This window comes from Oncorhynchus masou, chromosome 9 (genome assembly GCF_036934945.1).
Source record: "Oncorhynchus masou masou isolate Uvic2021 chromosome 9, UVic_Omas_1.1, whole genome shotgun sequence".
Classification (NCBI taxonomy): Eukaryota; Metazoa; Chordata; class Actinopteri; order Salmoniformes; family Salmonidae; genus Oncorhynchus; species Oncorhynchus masou.
This window is the reverse complement of record NC_088220.1, coordinates 1,953,789-1,981,272: the sequence shown is the minus strand read 5'-3', so window position 1 is coordinate 1,981,272 and position 27,484 is coordinate 1,953,789. Positions and strand designations below refer to the sequence as shown.

At 48.0% G+C, this 27,484-nt stretch overlaps 1 protein-coding gene across 2 annotated transcripts in view; it reads right to left on the bottom strand.

The window, feature by feature from the left end:
- Positions 1 to 27,484, bottom strand: part of LOC135545435 (catenin alpha-1) — a 239,827-nt gene that overhangs the window by 76,082 nt on the left and 136,261 nt on the right. For both annotated transcript variants that reach the window (XM_064973045.1, XM_064973044.1), the window contains exons 11-14: positions 14,954 to 15,046; positions 13,963 to 14,119; positions 11,075 to 11,275; positions 3,613 to 3,764 (exon numbers count right to left, since the gene is read on the bottom strand). In XM_064973045.1, the coding sequence (XP_064829117.1) occupies positions 3,613 to 3,764; positions 11,075 to 11,275; positions 13,963 to 14,119; positions 14,954 to 15,046 (603 nt within the window). The remainder of the gene's footprint in view (positions 1 to 3,612; positions 3,765 to 11,074; positions 11,276 to 13,962; positions 14,120 to 14,953; positions 15,047 to 27,484) is intronic.

Here is a 27,484-nt window from a genome sequence, read left to right as displayed (position 1 = left end):
AGAGGACCCTGTGTGAACCTCTGATCAGAGCAGTCTATAACACCAGAGGACCCTGTGTGAACCTCTGATCAGAGCAGTCAATAACACCAGAGGACCCTGTGTGAACCTCTGATCAGAGCAGTCAATAACACCAGAGGACCCTGTGTGAACCTCTGATCAGAGCAGTCTATAACACCAGAGGACCCTGTGTGAACCTCTGATCAGAGCAGTCTATAACACCAGAGGACCCTGTGTGAACCTCTGATCAGAGCAGTCTATAACACCAGAGGACCCTGTGTGAACCTCTGATCAGAGCAGTCTATAACACCAGAGGACCCTGTGTGAACCTTTTTTTTTTTTTTACCATGAACAAAGATCTGTGGACCACCAGTGTTCTTCTGCTAGATGGGATGTTCGATGGGTCAACTGAACCAGACAGTAGACTCATAAGTAACAAGGCTTCTCATCAATCCTAGGACTTAACACACGGTTCGATCCCCCAGTTGGGGACGTTAAGGAACAAACTAGTTCAGCATCTCCAGACAGTCAAGCTGCTGAAGTGCTTTTGGAACATCAACATTAATAAAGTCAATAGATTCATTCAAGACACACCATCACAATAAATACCTGATAGACTGTAGGTTGTTCATTTATCTGACTAGATACTGTATGTTATCTGGCTATAGACTGTAGGTTGTTCATTTAGCTGACTAGATACTGTATGTTATCTGGCTATAGACTGTAGGTTGTTCATTTAGCTGACTAGATACTGTATGTTATCTGGCTATAGACTGTAGGTTGTTCATTTAGCTGACTAGATACTGTATGTTATCTGGCTATAGACTGTAGGTTGTTCATTTAGCTGACTAGATACTGTATGTTATCTGGCTATAGACTGTAGGTTGTTCATTTAGCTGACTAGATACTGTATGTTATCTGGCTATAGACTGTAGGTTGTTCATTTAGCTGACTAGATATACGGTGTATAATCCCCTGCCATTACTTTATTCTAAGTAGAATTCAACTTAGCTAAATGAAATAGAAAGGATATTTTTCCCATTAAAGAGCAACTGTGCATATGAAATGGCTACCGGGCAGCCCGGCGAGACTATTTGGTGTGATTTTAGATTGTATTGATGTCAGAATGATTAGACAATAGAGCCCTGAGTACCAGGCCAGTAGAACCTGATGGGGGGACAATAGAGCCCCGAGTACCAGGCCATTAGGACCTGATGGAGGGACAATAGAGCCCTGAGTACCAGGCCAGTAGAACCTGATGGGGGGACAATAGAGCCCTGAGTACCAGGCCATTGGGACCTGATGGAGGGACAATAGAGCCCCGAATACCAGGCCATTGGGACCTGATGGAGGGACAATAGAGCCCCGAGTACCAGGCCAGTAGAACCTGATGGAGGGACAATAGAGCCCTGAGTACCAGGCCATTGGGACCTGATGGAGGGACAATAGAGCCCTGAGTACCAGGCCATTGGGACCTGATGGAGGGACAATAGAGCCTTGAGTACCAGGCCATTGGGACCTGATGGAGGGACAATAGAGCCCCGAATACCAGGCCAGTAGAACCTGATGGAGGGACAATAGAGCCCTGAGTACCAGGCCATTGGGACCTGATGGAGGGACAATAGAGCCCTGAGTACCAGGCCATTGGGACCTGATGGAGGGACAATAGAGCCCTGAGTACCAGGCCAGTAGAACCTGATGGGGGGACAATAGAGCCCTGAGTACCAGGCCATTGGGACCTGATGGAGGGACAATAGACCCCCGAGTACCAGGCCAGTAGAACCTGATGGGGGGACAATAGAGCCCTGAGTACCAGGCCATTAGGACCTGATGGAGGGACAATAGAGCCCCGAGTACCAGGCCATTGGGACCTGATGGGGGGGACAATAGAGCCCTGAGTACCAGGCCAGTAGGACCTGATGGAGGGACACTAGAGCCCCGAGTACCAGGCCATTAGGACCTGATGGAGGGACAATAGAGCCCTGAGTACCAGGCCATTGGGACCTGATGGAGGGACAATAGAGCCCCGAGTACCAGGCCATTGGGACCTGATGGAGGGACAATAGAGCCCCGAGTACCAGGCCCTTTAGGACCTGATGGAGGGACAATAGAGCCCCGAGTACCAGGCCCTTTGGCCCAGATGGTTAAGGTATGACCAGCAAATGTCCTGAGTGCATAAGAGATGACAGTGCTTCAATGGTGAAGGGAATTTTTCCTAACGGGCATGACGGTAATATGGTCACCGTAACAGCCCTAGCCAGCACCACAATCAATCAGGATAACAAGATTGGCGCTCCAGCTCTCTTTCTCTTTTTCTCTCTCAGCCGCTGTCCCTCCCATGTTTTTCCCTGTCTCTCCCTCTCTGTCCTGCTCACTCCAATTTAAGTATATACTAATTAAAAATGTTGGGCTGTTTTTCCATGTGTAAATCATGGTTTCAATGGGTTAAGAACAGAAAGGCCAATTTCAACAAATAATTTAATAACAGACAAAAGCGACCTAAAAATTCAAAATCAAATAGCTAAATTACCCTTGGTATGACCATCTTAAAACAATTCTGTATGTTCACTTAGTAGACACCCCCCCCTCCCCTAACACACCCATGAAATGAACATTTACGGTACACAGAGCATCAGCTATTTGAGCTCACACATCACTTCACAACCTAATTCACTAAACGGGCTCACACACCAGGGCTCTCAGACAACACTTTGTTCCTGCTGGCCTAAAATGGTAAAAAAATAAATAAAATAACATTAAGGATCTAAACTGGGACTTCCAAGGAGTTATAGGTGCTTCATTGACTCAAAGAAAATAAAAAAAAGTGAGCGATGTTAAAGCCGTTGCTATGCTCAGCACGTACAAAACATGAAAGAACTGCATCTACCACTGACAGTGGGGAGGACAAGAGAGACCAGCGAGAAGACAAGACAAACACGAGGAGCTCAGTGCACCTCTCTCCTCATTCACAATGTTGGATTAACGAGGACCAGAGACAAGACAAACACGAGGAGCTCAGTGCACCTCTCCTCATTCACAATGTTGGATTAACGAGGAGAGTAAAAGGGTACAAATATCTAAATTAAAAACTTCAACCCCTGACATGACCATAGGCGATTGAGAGACAAAGACATTTAAGTGAAGGAGGGGCACATCAATAGTGCACGGTCGATGTAGTGTTGGTGTCTTCAGTGTGTACACTCACAAGATCATGACAACAGTGCAGTTAAGGAGAGTTAGGGCTCATTAAATAGCGCACTACGTAGTGGTCTAGCGTGTACACTCACAAGATCATGACAACAGTGCAGTTAAGGAGAGTTAGGGCTCATTAAATAGCGCACTACGTAGTGGTCTAGCGTGTACACTCAAAAGATCATGACAACAGTGCAGTTAAGGAGAGTTAGGGCTCATTAAATAGTGCACTATGCAGTTGTCTAGCGTGTACACTCACAAGATCATGACAACAGTGCAGTTAAGGAGAGTTAGGGCTCATTAAATAGCGCACGACGTAGTGGTCTAGCGTGTACACTCACAAGATCATGACAACAGTGCAGTTAAGGAGAGTTAGGGCTCATTAAATAGTGCACTACGTAGTTGTCTAGCGCGTACACTCACCCGGATCATCAGCACGGCCTTGCGGATGTCGCGGACTCCATCGTAGACCAGACGAGAGGCATCAATGAACTCGTTCTCGTCCACAGGGAGGGTGGGGTCGGCACTCAGAGCCTCAACCGCTGCCTCCACCTGCTCTGTGAACCTGGGCATGACTGGTGGAGGGGGCAGGAAGAAGGGATGGAAATATGTCACGCAAACTCACAATGCAGCAGTATCGACTGTACACAGCAAATAAACGTGAAAATATCAGAAAATCCCATGCTACAGAACGGCACGTCTGACACAACCCAGCTAACAACAGGCTACCCAGCCCCTAGCTAACAACAGGCTACCCAGCCCCTAGCTAACAACAGGCTACCCAGCCCCGAGCTAACAACAGGCTACCCAGCCCCGAGCTAACAACAGGCTACCCAGCCCCGAGCTAACAACAGGCTACCCAGCCCCGAGCTAACAACAGGCTACCCAGCCCCGAGCTAACAACAGGCTACCCAGCCCCGAGCTAACAACAGGCTACCCAGCCCCGAGCTAACAACAGGCTACCCAGCCTCGAGCTAACAACAGGCTACCCAGGCCCGAGCTAACAACAGGCTACCAAGGCCCGAGCTAACAACAGGCTACCCAGCCCCTAGCTAACAACAGGCTACCCAGCCCCGAGCTAACAACAGGCTACCCAGCCCCTAGCTAACAACAGGCTACCCAGCCCCTAGCTAACAACAGGCTACCCAGCCCCTAGCTAACAACAGGCTACCCAGCCCCTAGCTAACAACAGGCTACCCAGCCCCTAGCTAACAACAGGCTACCCAGCCCCTAGCTAACAACAGGCTACCCAGCCCCTAGCTAACAACAGGCTACCCAGCCCCTAGCTAACAACAGGCTACCCAGCCCCTAGCTAACAACAGGCTACCCAGCCCCGAGCTAACACTTAATCTAGGCCAAGGACGAGACCGGAGTTGTTCCTTATTGTAGGCTACAGCTTTCACCACTTTTAGTCTGTGGTTGTTCACAACACTGCTCACAATGTTAAGTACATGGCCTCACATGTGAATCCTTAAAGAGATGGGTGTGGCTAAAGTCTAAGAGGGTGTGAACTATGCTGAATGGATGTAGACAAAGAAGATCTCTCCAGTACCAAACTTTCAAGGGCTATTTTCGCCCTCAACTTTCAAAGCAGAATTACTTTCCCATTGTTCCTCAAATGCAGTGTATGATATACCATTTTGTAGCTCTGAGTCTCTACTTTTATCCAACGTAAAAAAACAATATCAAATTTTGCTGCATACGACCAAACCAGGTGGTGGATCACATGACTCGTTTCAGGAAACTAGGGGTATTATGTTGTGGATCACTACTTAACACTAAAGACACATGAACAATCTTTTTTTCTTCTCAAATTTCGTTTTTGGGCAGAAATGCATTCTGGAACATGTTGCCTTAATAACAAACTTGTATTCCATCTGTAAATACTAATACAATTGTTAAATTATGAGCCTTGTTGTTTTAGCCACAGAAAAAGGGAGGAACCTTCCCGCTAGCCATGATTGGCTGAAATAATGAGTGGGATGGACATGCCGAGAGATGAGTTCTGATTGGTCCATGTAGCACGTTTCTGTCTGTAATATGAGCTGGTCAGCATGTGCAGTTAATCCTTTCCAACGCAGCTTTTAATAAAGATATTACGTAGTAGAACTACATCAGTGTTGCTCTCCACTTTCTGGATGACCGAGGTTTGAAATCAGTGGAATTAGAGTATGATGGCTAAGGAGATGGAGAAAACACCCGTCTCCGGATGACATCTTCAAACTAAGGACAACCATGACATCCGTGACAGGGAGAAGCATGCAACCACTAAGTATTTTGGGGGCGGCAGGGTAGCCTAGTGGTTAGAGCATTGGACTAGTAACCAAAAGGTTGCAAGTTCAAACCCCCGAGCTGACAAGGCACAAATCTGTTGTTCTGCCCCTGAACAAGGCAGTTAACCCACTGTTCCTAGGCCGTCATTGAAAATAAGAATTTGCTCTTAACTGACTTGCCTAGTAATGTAAAATAAAAAAAAAAAATATGGGTAAGAAAGTGTACATTTTCAGATATTACACATTTCTAATTTTGACAAAGTCGTTTTCATTTCAAGTTAAAGTATACTGTTAGCTAGCTAACATTAGCTGGCTGGCTCGTTAGCATTACGTGTGTGATCTTATTATTCGTATTTCAGAGCCATTTGATTGGCTAGTTATAGCCTAACGTTAGCTAGCTAACATTGAATTTGGGTGGTTAGCTACCTGCAGATTCATTCAGGGTAGTAACATGAGTTGGGATTATGGTTCACTGTTTACCTAGCTAGCTAGCTATCTGTATGTCTTAACTTCTCTAGGGTAGGAGGCAGCATTGAGAATTTTGGATGAAAAGTGTGCCCAAATTAAACTGCCTGCTACTCAGCTATAAAAGCTAGAATATGCATATAATTAGTAGATTTGGATAGAAAACACTGAAGTCTCTAGAATTGTTTGAATGATGTCTGTGAGTATTACAGAACTTATATGGCAGGCAAAAACCTGAAAAAGAATCCAACCAGGAGGTGGGAAATCTGAAGTTTGTAGTTTTTTCAACTCTTTGCCAATGGGGTCATATTGCACTTCCTAAGGCTTCCACTAGATGTCAACAATCTTTAGAACCTCGGTTGATGCTTCTACTGTAAAGAAGGGGCGAATGAGAGGGGAATGAGTCAGAAGTCTGCCAGAGAGCCATGAGCTCAGTCTCGAGCGTGCACGTTCTAGTTAGCTCTGTTCCATTGCATTCTACAGACAAAGGAATTCTCTGGTTGGAACATTACTAAAGATTGATTCTATATATCGTTTGACTTGTTTCTACGGACTGTAACAGAACTTTGACTTTTTGCCTGCTCCTAGTGATCGTGCGCCGTGAGTTTGGATTGTGTACTGAACACGCGAACAAAAAGGAGATATTTGGACATAAATTATGGACATTATCGAACAAAAATATTTATTGTGGAACTGGGATTCCTGACAGTGCATTCTGATGATTTCTGACTTCTATATCCGCCATGTTGACTACACAACATGGCAGATATCTGTTTGGGTTGTTTTGGTCTCTGAGCGCTGTACTCAGATTATTGCATGGTGTGCTTTTTCCGTTAAAAAAAATTGAAATCTGACACAGCGGTTGCATTAAGGAGAAGTGGATCTAAAATTCCATGTATAATAGTTGTATCTTTTATCAATGTTTATTATGAGTGTTTCTGTAAATTGATGTGGCTCTCTGCAACATCACCGGATGTTTTGGAACTACTGAACATAACGCGCCAATGTAAACTCAGACGTTTGGATATAAATATGAACTTTACCGAACAAAACATACATGTACTGTGCAACATGAAGTCCTATGAGTGTCATCTGATGAAGATCATCAAAGGTTAGTGATTCATTTTATCTATATTTCTGCTTTTTGACTCCTCTCTTTGGCTGGAAAAATGGCTGTGTTTTTCTGTGACTTGGCTCTAACCTAACATAATCGTTTGGTTTGCTTTCATCGTAAAGCCTTTTTGAAATCGGACACTGTGGCTGGATTTACAACACGTGTATCTTTAAAAAGGTGCAAAATACATGTATGTTTGATACATTTTAATTATGGGATTTCTGTCGTTTTGAATTTGGCGCCCTGCAGTTTCACTGGCAGTTGACGAGGTGGGACGCTATCGTCCCACATACCCTAGAGAGGTTAACAAAAGACCACACTATGCAAGTAACCATTTTGGGTGATTTCGTCAATTCAAATCTGGCCATCTACTCCGATTTCAGAGCATTCTCGTCTGAGTGTACCTGAGTGCAGAATAACTGATGAGCTTACGAACGCTCAACACCCGTTGAATATGGCCATGAAAACAGCCTAACCAGCTCTGCTTGGGTGAGTAAAATGTCAGAGTGAGGTGTTCTCTCATTATGTGTCTGGAAGTAGCTAGCCAATGTTAGCCAGTTAGCTTGGGTGCTTGACTGCTGTTAGACACAGCACTCGGATCAACCGTTAGAGACAGGTGGGGCTAAAGCTTAAGAGTGTGTAAACAATGCTGAATGGGTGTAGACAAAAAACTCTCCAGTCGGTGTACCAAAACATTCAAAGGCCATTTTCTCAAAAGTGAGGTTACAAGTTGATCAACTTTCAAAGCAGAATTACTTTCCCATTGTTTCCTCAAAATGCAGTGTATGATATATCATTTTGTAGCTCTCGGTCTCTGCTTCTTAACCAATGATTCTACATAAGACCGAATCAAGGATGTCAAGTCACATCTAGGGAAGCGGGTGCCATGTGTGTGTGCAGGGAGCTCATTTGTAGCCACGGTGCCTCTGTTCCGCGTCACCCCTCTAATCCACCATTTGATACAGACCCCAAGGTGACAGACCATCAAAGGGTTACATAAAAACTAACACATACACACTTCTAGAGGCCTCCACAATTACAATGAATATCAATGAGATTCTTTCTTTAGATCACAGCCAGCTGAACTGACTTGCCAATAAATAAACAAAGACTGACAGTTGCCTTCTGATCCTGGGAGAAAGAAAACCAAAGCAGATTGGCCATCGAATAGCTAATGGCCTAGCTAGCTGTAGTGATTATAGAACACTTTATGGACATGGTGCCCGTCAATACACTTACTACCTGACAGCTTTACATAGAATTAAAAGATGGTTTTAAGAGAGGGACGCACGATGGGAGACGGGGATGATGGGAAGTTGTGAGAGGGGGGAGGGATAAGAGAATGGGAAGGGGGGGGCAAGGTAAGGAGAGAGCAGGAGAGGATGTAGGGAGCGAGAGAGAGGAGAGAATAGGAGGGAGCAGTGATTGAGAAACTCAACCCAGCAGTCAAATCTGTAGTAGTATTAGAAGGTTGGTTTAGCCTGACCCCCCCTTTACCATCTGATACCCTGACCCCCCCACCCCCTTACCATCTGATACCCTGACCCCCCCCCCCCACCCCTTACCATCTGATACCCTGACCCACCCCCTTTTACCATCTGATACCCTGACCCCCCACCCCCTTACCGTCTGATACCCTGACCCACCCCCCTTTACCATCTGATACCCTGACCCCCCCACCCCCCTTACCGTCTGATACCCTGACCCCCCCACCCCCCTTACCGTCTGATACCCTGACCCCCCACCCCCTTTCCATCTGATACCCTGACCCCCCCACCCCCTTACCATCTGATACCCTGACCCCCCACCCCCTTACCGTCTGATACCCTGACCCACCCCCTTTACCATCTGATACCCTGACCCCCCCCCCCCCTTACCGTCTGATACCCTGACCCCCCACCCCCTTACCGTCTGATACCCTGACCCCCCACCCCCTTACCGTACCCTGATACCCTGACCCCCCCACCCCCCTTACCGTCTGATACCCTGACCCCCCACCCCCCTTACCGTCTGATACCCTGACCCCCCCCCACCCCCCTTACCATCTGATACCCTGACCCCCCCACCCCCTTACCGTCTGATACCCTGACCCCCCACCCCCCTTACCATCTGATACCCTGACCCCCCCACCCCCCTTACCGTCTGATACCCTGACCCCCCACCCCCCTTACCGTCTGATACCCTGACCCCCCCACCCCTTACCATCTGATACCCTGACCCCCCACCCCCTTTACCATCTGATACCCTGACCCCCCCACCCACCTTTACCATCTGATACCCTGACCCCCCACCCCTTACCATCTGATACCACCCCTTACCATCTGATACCCTGACCCCCCCCCCACCCCTTACCATCTGATACCACCCCTTACCATCTGATACCCTGACCCCCCCACCCCCTTACCATCTGATACCACCCCTTACCATCTGATACCCTGACCCCCCCCCCCCTTACCATCTGATACCACCCCTTACCATCTGATACCCTGACCCCCCACCCCTTACCATCTGATACCACCCCTTACCATCTGATACCCTGACCCACCCCACCCCCTTACCATCTGATACCCTGACCCCCCCCCACCCCTTACCATCTGATACCACCCCTTACCATCTGATACCCTGACCCCCCCCCTTACCGTCTGATACCCTGACCCCCCCACCCCTTACCATCTGATACCACCCCTTACCATCTGATACCCTGACCCCCCACCCCTTACCATCTGATACCCTGACCCCCCACCCCCTTATTGTCTGATACCCTGACCCCCCCCCCCCTTACCGTCTGATACCCTGACCCCCCACCCCTTACCATCTGATACCCTGACCCCCCCCCCCTTACCATCTGATACCACCCCTTACCGTCTGATACCCTGACCCCCCACACCCCTTACCATCTGATACCCTGACCCCCCCCACCCCCCTTACCATCTGATACCCTGACCCCCCCCCCTTACCGTCTGATACCCTGACCCCCCACCCCTTACCATCTGATACCCTGACCCCCCACCCCTTACCATCTGATACCCTGACCCCCCCACCCCTTACCATCTGATACCCTGACCCCCCACCCCTTACCATCTGATACCCTGACCCCCCACCCCCCTTACCATCTGATACCCTGACCCCCCCACCCCCCTTACCATCTGATACCCTGACCCCCCCCTTACCGTCTGATACCCTGACCCCCCCTTACAGTCTGATACCCTGACCCCCCCACCCCTTACCATCTGATACCCTGACCCCCCACCCCTTACCATCTGATACCCTGACCCCCACCCCTTACCATCTGATACCCTGACCCCCCCCCACCCCCTTACCATCTGATACCCTGACCCCCCACCCCTTACCATCTGATACCCTGACCCCCCACCCCCCCTTACCATCTGATACCCTGACCCCCCCACCCCTTACCATCTGATACCCTGACCCCCCCCCCCTTACAGTCTGATACCCTGACCCCCCACCCCTTACCATCTGATACCCTGACCCCCCCACCCCCTTACCATCTGATACCCTGACCCCCCCCCCCCTTACCGTCTGATACCCTGACCCCCCCCTTACAGTCTGATACCCTGACCCCCCCTTACAGTCTGATACCCTGACCCCCCCTTACCATCTGATACCCTGATCCCCCCCCTTACCATCTGATACCCTGATCCCCCCCCCCCCTTACCATCTGATACCCTGACCCCTTACCATCTGATACCCTGACCCCCCACCCCTTACCATCTGATACCCTGACCCCCCCCCCCCTTACCATCTGATACCCTGACCCCTTACCATCTGATACCCTGACCCCCCACCCCTTACCATCTGATACCCTGATCCCCCCCCCTTACCATCTGATACGTGTACCACTGGTATAGACAGAGGGAAAGACAAACCAACAGAGAAAGATACAGAACGACAAACGGCAAAAGGTGAGCGACAGTATAACTATGTGAGATGGATAGAAGAGGGATGAAGAAAATACTAGCAGACACACAGAGGAGAGTGTTAATGAAAACGTGATAACAGAAAGATATGTTACCCGTGTTAGTGAGTAGCTTGGTGGCCTCCAGAACCTTCTCTGTGTAGACTCCGGGTTCATAGTTGTCCATCTCACATGTGACCACATGGACCACTCTGGCGGCGCGGCCACGGATGGCGCCGGCCGTGCGGTCCAACCCGTCCACATCCTTCTCCTGCAGCGCTATCACACACTTGTTCACGTCCTCCAGAATGTGGTTCTCTGGAAGGGAAGATACAAACCAACCAACGTTTCATCATATAGAAACATTTGCTCCATAGGTATCGGACAATCCTACTGAAACTATTTGTTTGGGGGGACAAGTCTGCCAAGACGAGCAACAATAATATTGCTTTCTCCCACCTTCATCCGAGACAAGATTACACACTGCCGTTACAAGGACACAGATGTTTACAACAGGCAGCGTCTGCGGTAACAGGAATGGTGTTCAGAAGCAGGAAATGTTCATCCTCCATGATGTGTTAACATTGTCCCTGGATCAACACTGGGGGAGGGAGCTAACAAACAAACCAGACAAAGGCGAGAGAGAAACATGGGGGGGGGGGAGATAACGAAGCAGGAGAGGGAGCTCAACAGAAAATGGAAGAGTCCTCCTCTCATTTAGACTCCTCGTGAAATGGAGGAGTCATCCTCTCATTTAGACTCCTCGTTAAATGGAGTTATTTTCCCCTCTGGTTACACGTGTCAAATAGACGGCTGCGAATAACAGATGAGAACTCTCTTGGTAGATAGTGTGGTCTACAGCTTATCATAAGGTACTCTACCCTCAGGCGAGCAATACCTCAAGGCTTCTTTAATATTAGATATTGTGCACCAGGAGTTACTGACAAATAGACACACACCCTCGCCTAAAACAGACGTAGCTGCTCTGTCCTGCCGATGCACGGAGAAGCAGGCCAGCTCTATATTATCTGTGTCATTGTTCAGCCACGTCTTAATCGTAGATCGTCCAGTTGGCCAATAACACGGAGAGTAGTGGTGGTTTACCTCCTCGTTGGCCAATAACACGGAGAGTAGTGGTGGTTTACCTCCTCATTGGCCAATAACACGGAGAGTAGTGGTGGTGTACCTCCTCGTTGGCCAATAACACGGAGAGTAGTGGTGGTTTACCTCCTCGTTGGCCAATAACACGGAGAGTAGTGGTGGTTTACCTCCTCGTTGGCCAATAACACGGAGGAAAGTGGTGGTTTACCTCCTCGTTGGCCAATAACACGGAGAGTAGTGGTGGTTTACCTCCTCGTTGGCCAATAACACGGAGGAAAGTGGTGGTTTACCTCCTCGTTGGCCAATAACACGGAGGAAAGTGGTGGTTTACCTCCTCGTTGGCCAATAACACGGAGAGTAGTGGTGGTTTACCTCCTCGTTGGCCAATAACACGGAGAGTAGTGGTGGTTTACCTCCTCGTTGGCCAATAACACGGAGAGTAGTGGTGGTGTACCTCCTCGTTGGCCAATAACACGGAGGGAAGGTGGTTTACCTCCTCGTTGGCCAATAACACGGAGAGTAGTGGTGGTTTACCTCCGCGTTGGCCAATAACACAGAGAGTAGTGGTGGTTTACCTCCTCGTTGGCCAATAACACGGAGAGTAGTGGTGGTGTACCGACTCGTTGGCCAATAACACGGAGAGTAGTGGTGGTTTACCTCCTCGTTGGCCAATAACACGGAGAGTAGTGGTGGTGTACCTCCTCGTTGGCCAATAACACGGAGAGTAGTGGTGGTGTACCTCCTCGTTGGCCAATAACACGGAGAGTAGTGGTGGTGTACCTCCTCGTTGGCCAATAACACGGAGAGTAGTGGTGGTTTACCTCCTCGTTGGCCAATAACACGGAGAGTAGTGGTGGTTTACCTCCTCGTTGGCCAATAACACGGAGAGTAGTGGTGGTTTACCTCCTCGTTGGCCAATAACACGGAGAGTAGTGGTGGTTTACCTCCTCGTTGGCCAATAACACGGAGAGTAGTGGTGGTGTACCGACTCGTTGGCCAATAACACGGAGAGTAGTGGTGGTGTACCGACTCGTTGGCCAATAACACGGAGAGTAGTGGTGGTTTACCTCCTCGTTGGCCAATAACACGGAGAGTAGTGGAGGTTTACCTCCTCGTTGGCCAATAACACGGAGAGTAGTGGTGGTTTACCTCCTCGTTGGCCAATAACACGGAGGAAAGTGGTGGTTTACCTCCTCGTTGGCCAATAACACGAAGAGTAGTGGTGGTTTACCTCCACGTTGGCCAATAACACGGAGAGTAGTGGTGGTGTACCTCCACGTTGGCCAATAACACGGAGAGTAGTGGTGGTTTACCTCCTCGTTGGCCAATAACACGGAGAGTAGTGGTGGTTTACCTCCTCGTTGGCCAATAACACGGAGAGTAGTGGTGGTTACCTCCTCGTTGGCCAATAACACGGAGAGTAGTGGTGGTTTACCTCCTCGTTGGCCAATAACATGGAGAGTAGTGGTGGTTTACCTCCTCGTTGGCCAATAACATGGAGAGTAGTGGTGGTTTACCTCCTCGTTGGCCAATAACACGGAGAGTAGTGGTGGTTTACCGACTCGTTGGCCTGATGACGTGGATTTGGGCCTTGTCTCGACAAAACAGTATATTCCTTAGCGTCGGACTCATTAAAGAACAACATATTTTGTCCAGTTCGAGGTGAGTAGTTGCTGTTCTGATGTCTAGAAGCTCTTTTCGGTCATGAGACGGTAGCAGAAACATTATGTACAAAATGAGTTAGAAACCATGCGAAAACACTCATTTTGTACATAATGTTTCTGCTACTGTCTCTTACGACCGAAAAAAGTTGGTCAGGAGCCCGTAAACTAGCATCCAGCCTCATTACTTATATAAAATGAGATGAACCCTGGAAAGAAAAGCTCCGCCCCCTTCCTACTTACCAGACACACAGAGGAAGTCGTCGATGCTGGTGATGTCGTCGACGGCGTCAGTGAGAACGCGGACCTGTTTCTCCCAGGACTCTTTGAAGAGGTCCATGTTGTCCTGGGCAACCTTACTGTTGGGCTTGGCAGCTAGAGCCAGGGCCGCGTTAATCACCTGTTACAGAGCATTCACACACCAGTTACCAGATTAGTAGATTAGTTACTACAGCAGCTAGATTAGCATAAGGAGTTACACCAGCAGGTAGATTAGCATAAGGAATGTGTAATGTATCTGAAGACCAGATCAGCCTCTCAGACCCAGCACACTCACAGATCCCCCCCCCCAACATACACACACTTGGAGGTTGGACGAGGAAGTGAAGCTGTCAGGATATGGGGCTGGAGGCTGGATGAGGAAGTGAAGCTGTCAGGATATGGGGCTGGAGGAGGGATGAGTCAGTGAAGCTGTCAGGCTATGGGGCTGGAGGAGGGATGAGTCAGTGAAGCTGTCAGGATATGGGGCTGGAGGAGGGATGAGGAAGTGAAGCTGTCAGGATATGGGGCTAGAGGAGGGATGAGGAAGTGAAGCTGTCAGGCTATGGGGCTGGAGGAGGGATGAGTCAGTGAAGCTGTCAGGATATGGGGCTGGAGGAGGGCTGAGGCAGTGGAGCTGTCAGGATATGGGGCTGGAGGAGGGATGAGGCAGTGAAGCTGTCAGGATATGGGGCTGGGGGCTGGATGAGGAAGTGAAGACGGCAGGTTATATGGGAAGGGGGAGGGGTTTAGGAACGGGGGGCTGGAGGTGAGAAGTGTTGGCATCTTGGCAGGACTATGGAGCTGGGGGTTGGGGATGAGCTGAGAGGCAATGAAGGTTGGGAGAGGGGAGGGAAGGAGAGCTGGCCAGAGAGAGGAGAGCTGGCCAGAGAGAGGAGTGCTGGCCAGAGAGAGGAGTGCTGGCCAGAGAGAGGAGAGCTGGCCAGAGACAGAGGGTAGAGAGACCGGCAGGTACCTGGGGGCAGAGTGTCTCCAGCTGGGAAGCGGCCATACGGACCAGCTTGACTCCCTCCTCATTATTAGAGATGGAGCAGGCCAGGTTGGCCACCTAGACAGACAAACAAACACAGGAACAGTCAGACTCACACCTACATACAAACTGCACAGCATTGTAGTCTCAAACATAATGTTTCACTGTCACCATCTCAGAGAGGAGCGAGATGAGACAGTCGGGTTCTGATTATATACAGTACACAGCATGGTCAGTGTACCACACCTAGTAAACTGAAACAGTCAGACTCACACCTACATACACAGCATGGTCAGTGTACCACACCTAGTAAACTGAAACAGTCAGACTCACACCTACATACACAACATGGTGATTAATTTAGCAGTGGAATCACTGATGACACTCAATTTTGTTTTACAAAGAATAATGAACAGACCCCTAGTTCAGACCCCTTGTTCAGACCCCTTGTTCAGACCCCTTGTTCAGACCCCTTGTTCAGACTTATTCTAAAATGTAGTAAATAAAATAAAAATCCTCAATCTACACAAAATACCCAATAATGACATTTTTTTTATTAGAAAGAAAACTGAAATACCTAATTTTCATAAGTATTCAGACCCTTTGCTTATGAGAATCGAAAATGAGCTCATGCGCATCTTGTTTCCAATAACCATCCTTGAGATATTTCTACAACTTGGGAGTCCACCTGTGGTAAATTCAATTGATTGGACATGACTTGGAAAGGCACACACCTGTCTATATAAGGTCCCATAGTTGACAATGCATGTCAGAGTAAAAAAACAAGCCATGAGGTCGAAGGAATTGTCCATAAAGCTCAGAGACAGTATTGTGTCACGGTACAGATCTGGGGAAGGGTAACAAAACATTTCTGCATTCCCCCAAGAAAAACAGTGGCCTCCATCATTCTTAAATAGAAGAAGTTTGAAACAACCAAGGCTCTTCCTAAAGCTGTCCGCCCGGCCAAACTGAGCAATCAGGGGAGAAGGGCCTTAGTCAGGGAGGTGACCAAGAACCCGATGGTCACTCAAACATCTCCCGAGTTCCTCTGTGGAGATGGGAGAACCTTACAGAAGGACAACCATCTCTGCAGCACTCCACCAATCAGGTCTTTGTGGTAGAGTGGCCAGTCGGTAGCCATTTCTCAGTAAAAGGCACGACAGCCCGCTTGGAGTTTGCCGAAATCACCTAAAGGACCATAACAAACAAGATTCTCTGGTTTGATGAAACCAAGATTGAACTCTTTGGCCTGAATGCAAAGCGTAATTTCTGGAGGAAACTACAGTGAAGCATGGTGGTGGCAGCATCATGTTGTGGGGATGTTTTTCAGTGGCAGGGACTGGGAGACTAGTCAGGATGAAGGGAAAGATGAACAGCGCAAAGTAAAGAGAGATCCTTGATGAAAACCTGCTCCAGAGCCCTCAGGACTACAGACTGGGGTGAAGGATCACCTGCCAACAGGACAACGACCCATAAGCACAAGAAAACACAGGAGTGGCTTCGGGATAAGTCTCGGAATGTCCTTGAATGGGCCAGCCAGAATCCGCACTTGAACATTTCTGGCGAGACCTGAAAACAGCTGTGCAGTGACACTCCCTATCCAACCTGAAGGGGCTTGAGAGGATCTGCAGAGAAGAATGGGGAGAAACTCTTGCCAAGCTTGTAACAGACTAAAAGCTGTAATCACTGCCAAAAGGTTCTTCGACAAAGTACTGAGTAAAGGGTCTGAAAACGTATGTAAATGTACATTTGCAAAAATGTCTTTTTTTGTCATTATGGGGTATTGTGTGTAGATTAATGGGGAGGGGGGGGACTATTTAATCAATTTTAGAATAAGGCTGTAACATAACGTGGAAAGTCATGGGGTCTGAATACTTTCCCAAAGCACTACATATAAGGAATTGGTCTGTTTCTGAGACATAAGGTAGGCCACTTGATTTCAACATGAACAAAGTAGACAGGCTGTTCAAACAGTTGCCAAAACAGACCGACCAAGTGAAAGCTAGGATCCCTTATTGATGTCGGGCTGTTAAATCCACTTTATAAAATCAGTGTCGATGAACGGGAGGAGAAAGGTTAAAGAATGATTTTTAAAGCCTTGGGACAATTGAAACAAGTATTTGTTTTTGTGTGCCATTCAGAGGGTGAATGGGCAAAACAAAAGATTGAAGTGCCTTTGAACAGGGTATGGTAGTAGGTGCCAGGTGCACCGGTTCGAGTGTGTCATCAAATGCAATTCTGCTAGATTTTTTTCCCACGTTTAACATTTTGAGAATGGCCCAAAATCACTGAGTCTTTATGAGTCTAAATTACTATCCTAGTTGGTTTAGCCACAGAAAGAGAGCAACCTTCCCGCTAGCCTTGATTGGCTGAGATAATAAGTGGGCTGGACATGCCGAGAGATGAGTTCTGATTGGTCTACCATGTAGCACGTTTCTGTCTATAATATGAGCTGGTCAGTATCTGTAGATAATCATTTCTAACGCAGATTTTAATAAAGATATCACGTAGTAGAACTGCAAAATTGTTGCTCTCCACTTTCTGGAGGATCATGTTTTGAAATCGAGTATGATCGCTAAGGAGACGGAGAACATTCTGGCGTTTGATTGCATATATGCAGACGAGTCGAAAAGATGACAACTGGTTGGCTAGTTAACGTTACGTGTATGATCAGTGTAGTAATATTATTTGTATCTCAGACCCATTTGCATTGCTAGTTATAGCCTAATGGTAGCTATCTAACATTGAACCTGGTTGGTTAGCTACCTGCAGATTCATGCAGGGTAGTAACGTTATGAGTTGGCATTTCTGTTCATTGTATAGCTAGCTAGCTAGCTAGCTACATCTCTAAACAAAATATTCCACTGTGCAAGTAAATATCTCAATAGAATGTTTATGATGTCACTGCAACAACTGTCAATAGATGTAGCTGTTAAATTCGCTCTGGCGATCTACTCCGATTTCAGAGCACTCTCGTCTGAATGTGCCAGAGTGCAGAATAACTGATGAACTTACGAACACTCAACACCTGTTGAATATGGTGGTCAATAAACGTTGGCAAAAAAAAACACACAAAAAAGAGTAATTAAATTGTTGTAATTAAACAGTTACAGTCACCAACACTCTGGATAAAATGAAAACAGCCTCATCAGCTCTGCAAGGGCGAGTAAAATGGATAGAGTGAATTGTTCTCTCATTTGTGTCTGGACATAGCTAGCAAGCTAGCCATCGGTAGCTAATTAGCTTGGGTGCTTGACTGCTGTTAGGTCAAAGCTCTGATCAACCTTACTTTTTGGCCAGAGCGTCCAGTACGCGCCGAGCGTGAAACACTCAATTTACTTAAGGCCAATCGGACTACAAAGCATTGTTGTGAATCCTTAAAGAGATGAGTGGGGCTAAAGCTTAAGAGGGTGAACGATGCTGTATGGGTGTAGACAAAGAAGAGCTCTCCAGTAGGTACCAAAACTTTCAAGGGTCATTTTCTTAAAAGTGAGGTTACAAGTTTATCAACTTTCAAAGCAGAATTACTTTCCCAGTGTTCCTCAACTGCAGTGTATGATACCATTTTCTTGAGTCTCTACTTTTATCCAATGTAAAAAAATATATATATTTTTTTTTTGCTACATAACACCGATTCGAGCAAGTCGGTCAAATTAAGACAAGGTAGACCTGAAAAATGAACAGGGGTTTGTCTGCCCTAAAGCATCATGGGGGGGAACAGATTCTCTGGCTGTTAGCTTGGATAAGAGAAAAGGATAACCTGCATTCTAAGTACACCAACCTTGATGTAACGCAGGCAAACCAAATCTTCGTTTTAATTCCTCCTATAGCAAAGCTGTCCATGAGTCAGGCAGTATTGAACTGTCCCAATCCAACGGACAGACGTTAAGCTCAACTCCGCAGCAGGAGACTGGACACTTGCAAGGTGTAGGAGATCAGAGAGGCAGTCTGGCCACCCTTCATCTATCTGTGAAGAGCTGATGCAGAAAAACAAAACAGCTTTTCCCCGCTTGAGCCCCGGGAGTCAGCACGGATCCTGGATGTATACCAACAGTCAACCCAGTGGCACCCCCTATGGCGACTACAGTTCAGCAGGTCACGTCCTCATCCGATTCCACCACGACCACCATCATTGTGTGAAGCTCGATGGTGAGAGATTTTTAGCAAGCCTGCAATCTGTGAACCGACCAAGGTCCCCTGTCACCCAGGAGCCCGTGTCCATGATTTCACCTCCCCCTCTCTGCCCATGATTCTGGTAAACTACTCCAATATTGACACCATAGTCTCTCACGTAGGGTTTAACAAACTTTTTAGGCGATCTGAGGAATTGAGGGAGGACTACAAAATCCTCGCTAGCATAGGGAAGAGAATTATCATCTCTGGCCCCCTCTCGTGCTACCAAAGGGGTTCGGAACATTTCCGTCGACTCTATGTGAAAGGTAGCTGCGTGCCACTTCCTTTCTGAAAACAAAAGGAATTCTCCGGTTGGAACACTATTGAAGATTTATGTTAAAAACATCCTAAAGAATGATTCCATACATTGTGACATGTTTCTACGTACCGTAACGGAACATTTTTGACGTTGTCAGAAACTAGTGAACGTGATTCATGAATGTGGATCACTGGACTGAACGTGCTAACAAAAGGAGCTATTTTGACAAATGTACATTATCGAATAAAACCAACATTTGTGGAACTGGGATTCCTGGAAGTGCATTCTGATGAAGTTCATCAAAGGTAAGTGAATATTTATAATGCTATTCTGACGAATGTTGACAACATGGCGGATATACAGTGTGGCAAAAAAAGTATTTAGTCAGCCACCAATTGTGCATGTTCTCCCACTTAAAAAGATGAGGCCTGTAATTTTCATCATAGGTACACTTCAACTATGACAGACAAAATGAGAAGAAAAACAATCTAGAAAACAATCTAGAAAATCACATTGTAGGATTTTTTATGAATTTATTTGCAAATTATGGTGGAAAATAAGTATTTGGTCAATAACAAAAGTTTCTCAATACTTTGTCATTGCCAACAAAGGGTATATAACAGAGGTCAAACGTTTTCTGTGTGTGTGGCGGCTCGGCCATGGAGCTCCGAACAAAACAGTTCTTGTGCTGACGTTGCTCCAGAGGCAGTTTGGATCTCTGAAGTGAGTGTTGCAACAGAGTGAGTACAGACAATTTTAACGGGCTTCAGCACTCTGCGGTCCCATTCTGTGAGCATGTGTGGCGGCGTATTACTTCAGCAGCTGAGCCATTGTTGCTCCTAGACGTCTCCACTCCACAATAACCGCACCTACAGTAGACCGGGGCAGCCACAACAGAGCAGAAATGTGACTGACTGAATCGTTTGAAAGGTGGCATCCTATGACTCTTCAGCAAGGCCATTCTACTGCCTTTGGAGATTTCATTGCTGTGTGCTCGATTTTATACACCTGTCTGCAACGGGTGTGGCTGAAATAGCCAAAATCCACTCATTACATTTAAACACCACCTTTTGTACACTGGTTGACTCCTCAGACAGGTCTGTGGTTCTCCATAGTTAGAACTCAGCATATGCTTTACACTTGTACACCTTACATATACTGAACAAAAATAAACAATTTCGAAGATTTTACTGAGTTACAGTTTGGGCTGTGGAAGGTCAATTTGTTAAACGGATTGTCATGCAAAAGTCTGCCGGTCTCACAGCATTGATCGTTAATTAACAAACAAGTTCAGAATCTCCAGGCCGTCAAGCTGCTGATGCGCTTTAGGAACATCGACATTAAAAAAAAGAGTCAATACACACCATCACAATAAATACCTGATTGATTTTAGTCTGGTCTAAATAAACATGATGATACGAAGACCATGTATTTCAGCAGAACAGAATGAGTCGGCCTTCGTTGGGTTTTGTTTTTCTCGGAACAGAAACACCATGTCTATAAAACAAATTTCTTCAAATCAATCCCATATACTTTATTACATAAAAAAAAGGTTTTAAATTCTCTAGTAATGCCAATATGGAAGACAATCAAATGCTTCTCAACCATGCCCGCTGGTGAAACTAGCACTAACTAAAAAACAAAATGGCTGACAATTCAATAACGTGCCACAGAATGCAGCAGCAGCCAGCCCGGTGTGCTGCAGTATGACACAAATCTCAAATAGGAGGAGCCACTGTATGTTAAATTAGTTTTCATTTACATTGAGCAGGAGGGGGGGGGGGGCATGCAATCCGTATGTACTCGAATAGCGGAGCTGTGCTTAAAATGAGCAGCTGAGGAATAAATATAACACTTATTACGCGCCAAACATCAACTACTGTTTGAGGATGTAGAATTAACACTGTCAAGTCAGTAAACGTTGGACAGTTTGTGTATATAGTTAATATGACAAATTCAACGTATTATTATAGGCAGGCAGGCAGGCAGGCAGGCAGGCAGGCAGGCAGGCAGGCAGGCAGGCAGGCAGGCAGGCACATGTGTATATTATTTAACCTTCTTTTAATTATTATTTTTTTAAACAAGGCAAGTCAGTTAATAAACAAGTTCTTATTTACAATGACGGCCTAAGAACAGCCTGTCCTCTGTGAACCGGAAACCGATAGGTGGTCTTCGAGGGGTAGATGACAGATGTTTACCTTGTCAGGTCGCTGCGAGACAGCTGATATTCTGCTCAAACTCTGTATATCCAACCCTGTTCCTGCAGCTACCCAGTACTTAATTTGGGAAACCAAGTGAAATCTGTTCGGGAACAATCGATAGTGACGTGCTATCATAACAAAACATATTTCGCTACAAAACTGTTGAAAGGCCCTCTCTCTCTGCACACTGGAGAAAGGAAAAGAGGAGAGGGAGGAAGAGATGGACTCGCTTGCTGGTGAGACATTCTCTATAGCTAAAAAGGTAATGTGTCACCCAATTAATTATGAAAATATAATTACTAGGCTATACTAATTGTATGCCACCCTGCACACTTAATGAACCGACAGCATCAACTGGAGCTATATGTTCTCTCCCAGACTCATGAACAGGCATTTTGGGGCGTAGCATAAGGTAACCAGTCCATCCAGTATGCATAATACAGTCCACCCTCAAAAAGGAGATTATTCAAATGTGTTTAAATTTTGGTATAGGCTTTTTTTTTTTTATATAAACTGTTTTTGTTTTATATTTTTCTGCCATGCATAATGTGTTAAGACTACGTATTGTATAAGAGTACAATCAGTGTTAAATTCCGTCTTTTTGTTTAAGGGCTTGGGTTCCTAAGCCTATGAATATGCATCGGCTCTAATATGTTTTGAATGAATCGTCAACTTAGAAAGCTCTGTCCTGTTCGTTTGGTGTTGGGCTTTGAAAACAACACCCACAAGTGCCATGTTATACACTCAGCTTGCCCTCCAGGTTAAACTTCTTTCTTCAAATTGATCGTCACAGAAAGGTGAGTTTTAAGCACCTGATACTGTTTGATGTGATTTTTTGAATGAATTTGCATTGATGTCAGTGTTTAGAGGGACAATAGAGCCCTGAGTACCAGGTCATTAGGACCTGATGGAGGGACAATAGAGCCCCGAGTACCAAGCCATTAGGACCTGGTAGAGGGACAATAGAGCCCTGAGTACCAGGCCATTAGGACCTGATGGAGGGACAATAGAGCCCTGAGTACCAGGCCATTAGGACCTGATGGAGGGACAATAGAGCCCTGAGTACCAGGCCATTAGGACCTGATGGAGGGACAATAGAGCCCTGAGTACCGGGCCAGTAGGACCTGATGGAGGGACAATAGAGCCCTGAGTACCAGGCCATTAGCTCTGGTAGAGGGACAATAGAGCCCTGATTACCAAGCCATTAGGACCTGATGGAGGGACAATAGAGCCCTGAGTACCAGGCCATTAGGACCTGATGGAGGGACAATAGAGCCCTGAGTACCGGGCCATTAGCTCTGGTGGACATTCCTGCAGTCAACATGCCATTTGTACACTCCCTCAAAACTTGTGGCATTGTGTTGTGTGACTAAACTACACATTTTAGAGTGGCCTCATCTCTAGCACAAGGTGCACCTGTGTAATGATCATGCTGTTTAATCAGCTTCTTGATATGCCACATCTGTCAAAGGAGAAATGCTCACTAACAGGGATGTGCAACAAATTTGTGCACAAAATGAAATACTTTTTTTTCTCGTGGGTATGGGATCTTTTGTTTCAGCTAATCAAACATGGGATCAACACTTTACGTTGCATTTATTGAATTGTTTCAGTGTATATTTAAAATGCTCCTAAAGTTAAACTTCATCTCTGATTAGAAAATGACTTAATGTAAAACGAGTCATTATACACAGCGAGAGGTGACGAGTCATTACGACGTTCTGCAGACACTCTCATGTAATTAAATAGATAATTATCTCTATGGTTACTGAGCATGCTACTGTCTGGTTGCCTTGGTGACTGGTCTCCTGGGTGACTGGTCGCCTGGCTGTACTGCTGACGAGTAACACCTACACTGTCCCTGCCTGGCCTATTGAGGTGACAGGCAGACAGGGACAAGGAGTCTAGCTGGCACACTGGATGTGTTCTGTGGTACAGGTGAACTACGGTACTCTGCCAGTGTGGCAAGTCTAGGGCTGTCAACTGCCTTTAATATATCTCCTCTCTTTTTACCTAAAGGGATACATTGTCATGTTGCAAAATTCCACGAACTTTCAATAAATTCCCTGGTTTCCAGATTCCCGTTTGGAGGATTCCAGATTCCCGTTTGGAGGATTCCAGATTCCCGTTAGGAGGATTCCAGATTCCTGTTAGGAGGATTCCAGATTCCTGTTTGGAGGATTCCAGATTCCTGTTAGGAGGATTCCAGATTCCTGTTTGGAGGATTCCAGATTCCTGTTTGGAGGATTCCAGATTCCTGTTTGGAGGATTCCAGATTCCTGTTTGGAGGATTCCAGATTCCCGTTTGGAGGATTCCAGATTCCCGTTTGGAGGATTCCAGATTCCCGTTTGGAGGATTCCAGATTCCCGTTTGGAGGATTCCAGATTCCCGTTTGGAGGATTCCAGATTCCCGTTTAGAGGATTCCAGATTCCTGTATATTCCCTCCTGATTCCGGGAAACTTCCCACCCGGATTTCTGGAAGACCGGGGAATTTATTGAAAGTTCCCGGGTATTTTTCAACCCTAGAACAGGGTAAAGAAATCACAAGGTGACAAAGCACAGCTCTATTCCCTCTGCAGCTTAAAGGGATACATTGGGATTTTGGCAATGAGGCTCTTTATTGACTTCCCCAAAATCAGATGAACTTGTGTCTCCAACTAGCGTTAGCATAATGAATGGAAGTCTATGGTACTGTAATTGCTAGCAGATACCCATCCAAATCATTATGCATGTAACTTCATACTGGACACAGACAACAACAAAAAAAGTGTGAACACACACACCTAAAGGTTGGAGTGTTGGGACAGTAACCCAAAAGGTTGCTAGTTTGAATCCCACATCGATCTGCCCTGGAGCAAGGCACTTAACTCTACTTGCTACAGGATTGTCGTAAATAATGGCCGCCCCTGGCCGTGATGCGCCTCTCCAAGGGCGTCTCAGGGGGAGTTGGGATATGCTAAAAAATACATGACTATTTTACACCTCACACACACACACACACACACACACACACACACACACACACACACACACCTTGTACATGCAGTGAAATACGATAAATATAAGCACCCCTTATTTGATGCGTTTGGGATTGCTAGCTACCATTAGCTGGTAGTTGCTGGCATGATTATAGAGAGGAGAGAAACCAGTGCATATTTAATCCACCCTCTTCCATCCACAGAGCCATTCAAACATTCACTGAGCAATTGTCTATTTGTCTTTCATGTCTAAATAGAGACAGGAGAGGAGAGTTCAAATTGGATTCAGAGCATAAGTACCTCGAGGCAGTGAAGGAAGCAGCATATCTCTCCCCAGCCTGCTAAACCCTCCCCAGCCTGCTAAACCCTCCCCAGCCTGCTAAACCCTCCCCAGCCTGCTAAACCCTCCCCAGCCTGCTAAACCCTCCCCAGCCTGCTAAACCCTCCCCAGCCTGCTAAACCCTCCCCAGCCTGCTAAACCCTCCCCAGCCTGCTAAACCCTCCCCAGTCTCCTAAACCCCCCCCAGTCTCCTAAACCCTCCCCAGTCTCCTAAACCCTCCCCAGTCTCCTAAACCCTCCCCAGTCTCCTAAACCCTCCCCAGTCTCCTAAACCCTCCCCAGTCTCCTAAACCCCCCAGTCTCCCCCAGCCTGCTAAACTCTCCCAGTCTCCCCCAGCCTGCTAAACTCTCCCAGTCTCCCCCAGCCTGCTAAACTCTCCCCAGTCTCTCCCAGCCTGCTAAACTCTCCTCAGTCTCCCCCAGCCTGCTAAACTCTCCTCAGTCTCCCCCAGCCTGCTAAACTCTCCCCAGTCTCCCCCAGCCTGCTAAACTCTCCTCAGTCTCCCCCAGCCTGCTAAACTCTCCCAGTCTCCCCCAGTCTGCTAAACTCTCCCAGTCTCCCCAGCCTGCTAAACTCTCCTCAGTCTCCCCCAGCCTGCTAAACTCTCCCAGTCTCCCCCAGTCTGCTAAACTCTCCCCAGTCTCCCCAGCCTGCTAAACTCTCCTCAGTCTCCCCAGCCTGCTAAACTCTCCCAGTCTCCCCCAGCCTGCTAAACTCTCCCAGTCTCCCCAGCCTGCTAAACCCTCCCCAGTCTCCCCCAGCCTACTAAACTCTCCCAGTCTCCCCCAGCCTGCTAAACTCTCCCCAGTCTCCCCCAGCCTGCTAAACCCTCCCCAGTCTCCCCCAGCCTGCTAAACTCTCCCCAGTCTCCCCCAGCCTGCTAAACTCTCCTCAGTCTCCCCCAGCCTGCTAAACTCTCCCAGTCTCCCCAGCCTGCTAAACTCTCCCCAGTCTCCCCCAGCCTACTAAACTCTCCCCAGTCTCCCCAGCCTACTAAACTCTCCCAGTCTCCCCCAGTCTCCTAAACCCTCCCAGTCTCCCCAGCCTGCTAAACTCTCCCAGTCTCCCCCAGCCTGCTAAACTCTCCCCAGTCTCCCCCAGCCTACTAAACTCTCCCAGTCTCCCCAGTCTCCTAAACCCTCCCAGTCTCCCCAGTCTCCTAAACCCTCCCAGTCTCCCCCAGCCTGCTAAACTCTCCCAGTCTCCCCCAGCCTGCTAAACTCTCCCAGTCTCCCCCAGCCTGCTAAACTCTCCCCAGTCTCCCCCAGCCTACTAAACTCTCCCCAGTCTCCCCCAGCCTACTAAACTCTCCCAGTCTCCCCCAGTCTCCTAAACCCTCCCAGTCTCCCCCAGCCTGCTAAACTCTCCCAGTCTCCCCCAGCCTACTAAACTCTCCCCAGTCTCCCCCAGCCTGCTAAACTCTCCCCAGTCTCCCCCAGCCTGCTGAACTCTCCCCAGTCTCCCCCAGCCTGCTAAACCCTCCCAGTCTCCCCCAGCCTGCTAAACTCTCCCCAGTCTCCCCCAGCCTGCTAAACCCTCCCAGTCTCCCCCAGCCTGCTGAACTCTCCCAGTCTCCCCCAGCCTGCTGAACCCTCCCCAGTCTCCCCCAGTCTCCTAAACCCTCCCCAGTCTCCCCCAGTCTCCTAAACCCTCCCCAGTCTCCCCCAGTCTCCTAAACCCTCCCCAGTCTCCTAAACTCTCCCCAGTCTCCCCCAGCCTGCTAAACCCTCCCCAGTCTCCTAAACCCTCCCCAGTCTCCCCCAGCCTGCTAAACTCTCCCCAGTCTCCCCCAGCCTGCTAAACCCTCCCCAGTCTCCCCCAGCCTGCTGAACTCTCCCAGTCTCCCCCAGCCTGCTGAACCCTCCCCAGTCTCCCCCAGTCTGCTAAACTCTCCCAGTCTCCCCCAGTCTCCTAAACCCTCCCCAGTCTCCCCCAGCCTGCTAAACCCTCCCCAGTCTCCTAAACTCTCCCCAGTCTCCCCCAGCCTGCTGAACTCTCCCCAGTCTCCCCCAGCCTGCTAAACTCTCCCAGTCTCCCCCAGTCTCCTAAACCCTCCCCAGTCTCCCCCAGTCTCCTAAACCCTCCCCAGTCTCCCCCAGTCTCCTAAACCCTCCCCAGTCTCCCCCAGTCTCCTAAACCCTCCCCAGTCTCCCCCAGTCTCCTAAACCCTCCCCAGTCTCCCCAGTCTCCTAAACCCTCCCCAGTCTCCCCCAGCCTGCTGAACTCTCCCCAGTCTCCCCCAGCCTGCTAAACCCTCCCCAGTCTCCCCAGTCTCCTAAACCCTCCCCAGTCTCCCCCAGTCTCCTAAACCCTCCCCAGTCTCCCCCAGTCTCCTAAACCCTCCCCAGTCTCCCCCAGTCTCCTAAACCCTCCCCAGTCTCCCCCAGCCTGCTAAACCCTCCCCAGTCTCCCCCAGCCTGCTAAACCCTCCCCAGTCTCCTCCAGTCTCCTAAACCCTCCCCAGTCTCCCCCAGCCTGCTAAACTCTCCCCAGTCTCCCCCAGTCTCCTAAACTCTCCCCAGTCTCCCCCCCCAGCCTGCTAAACTCTCCCCAGTCTCCCCC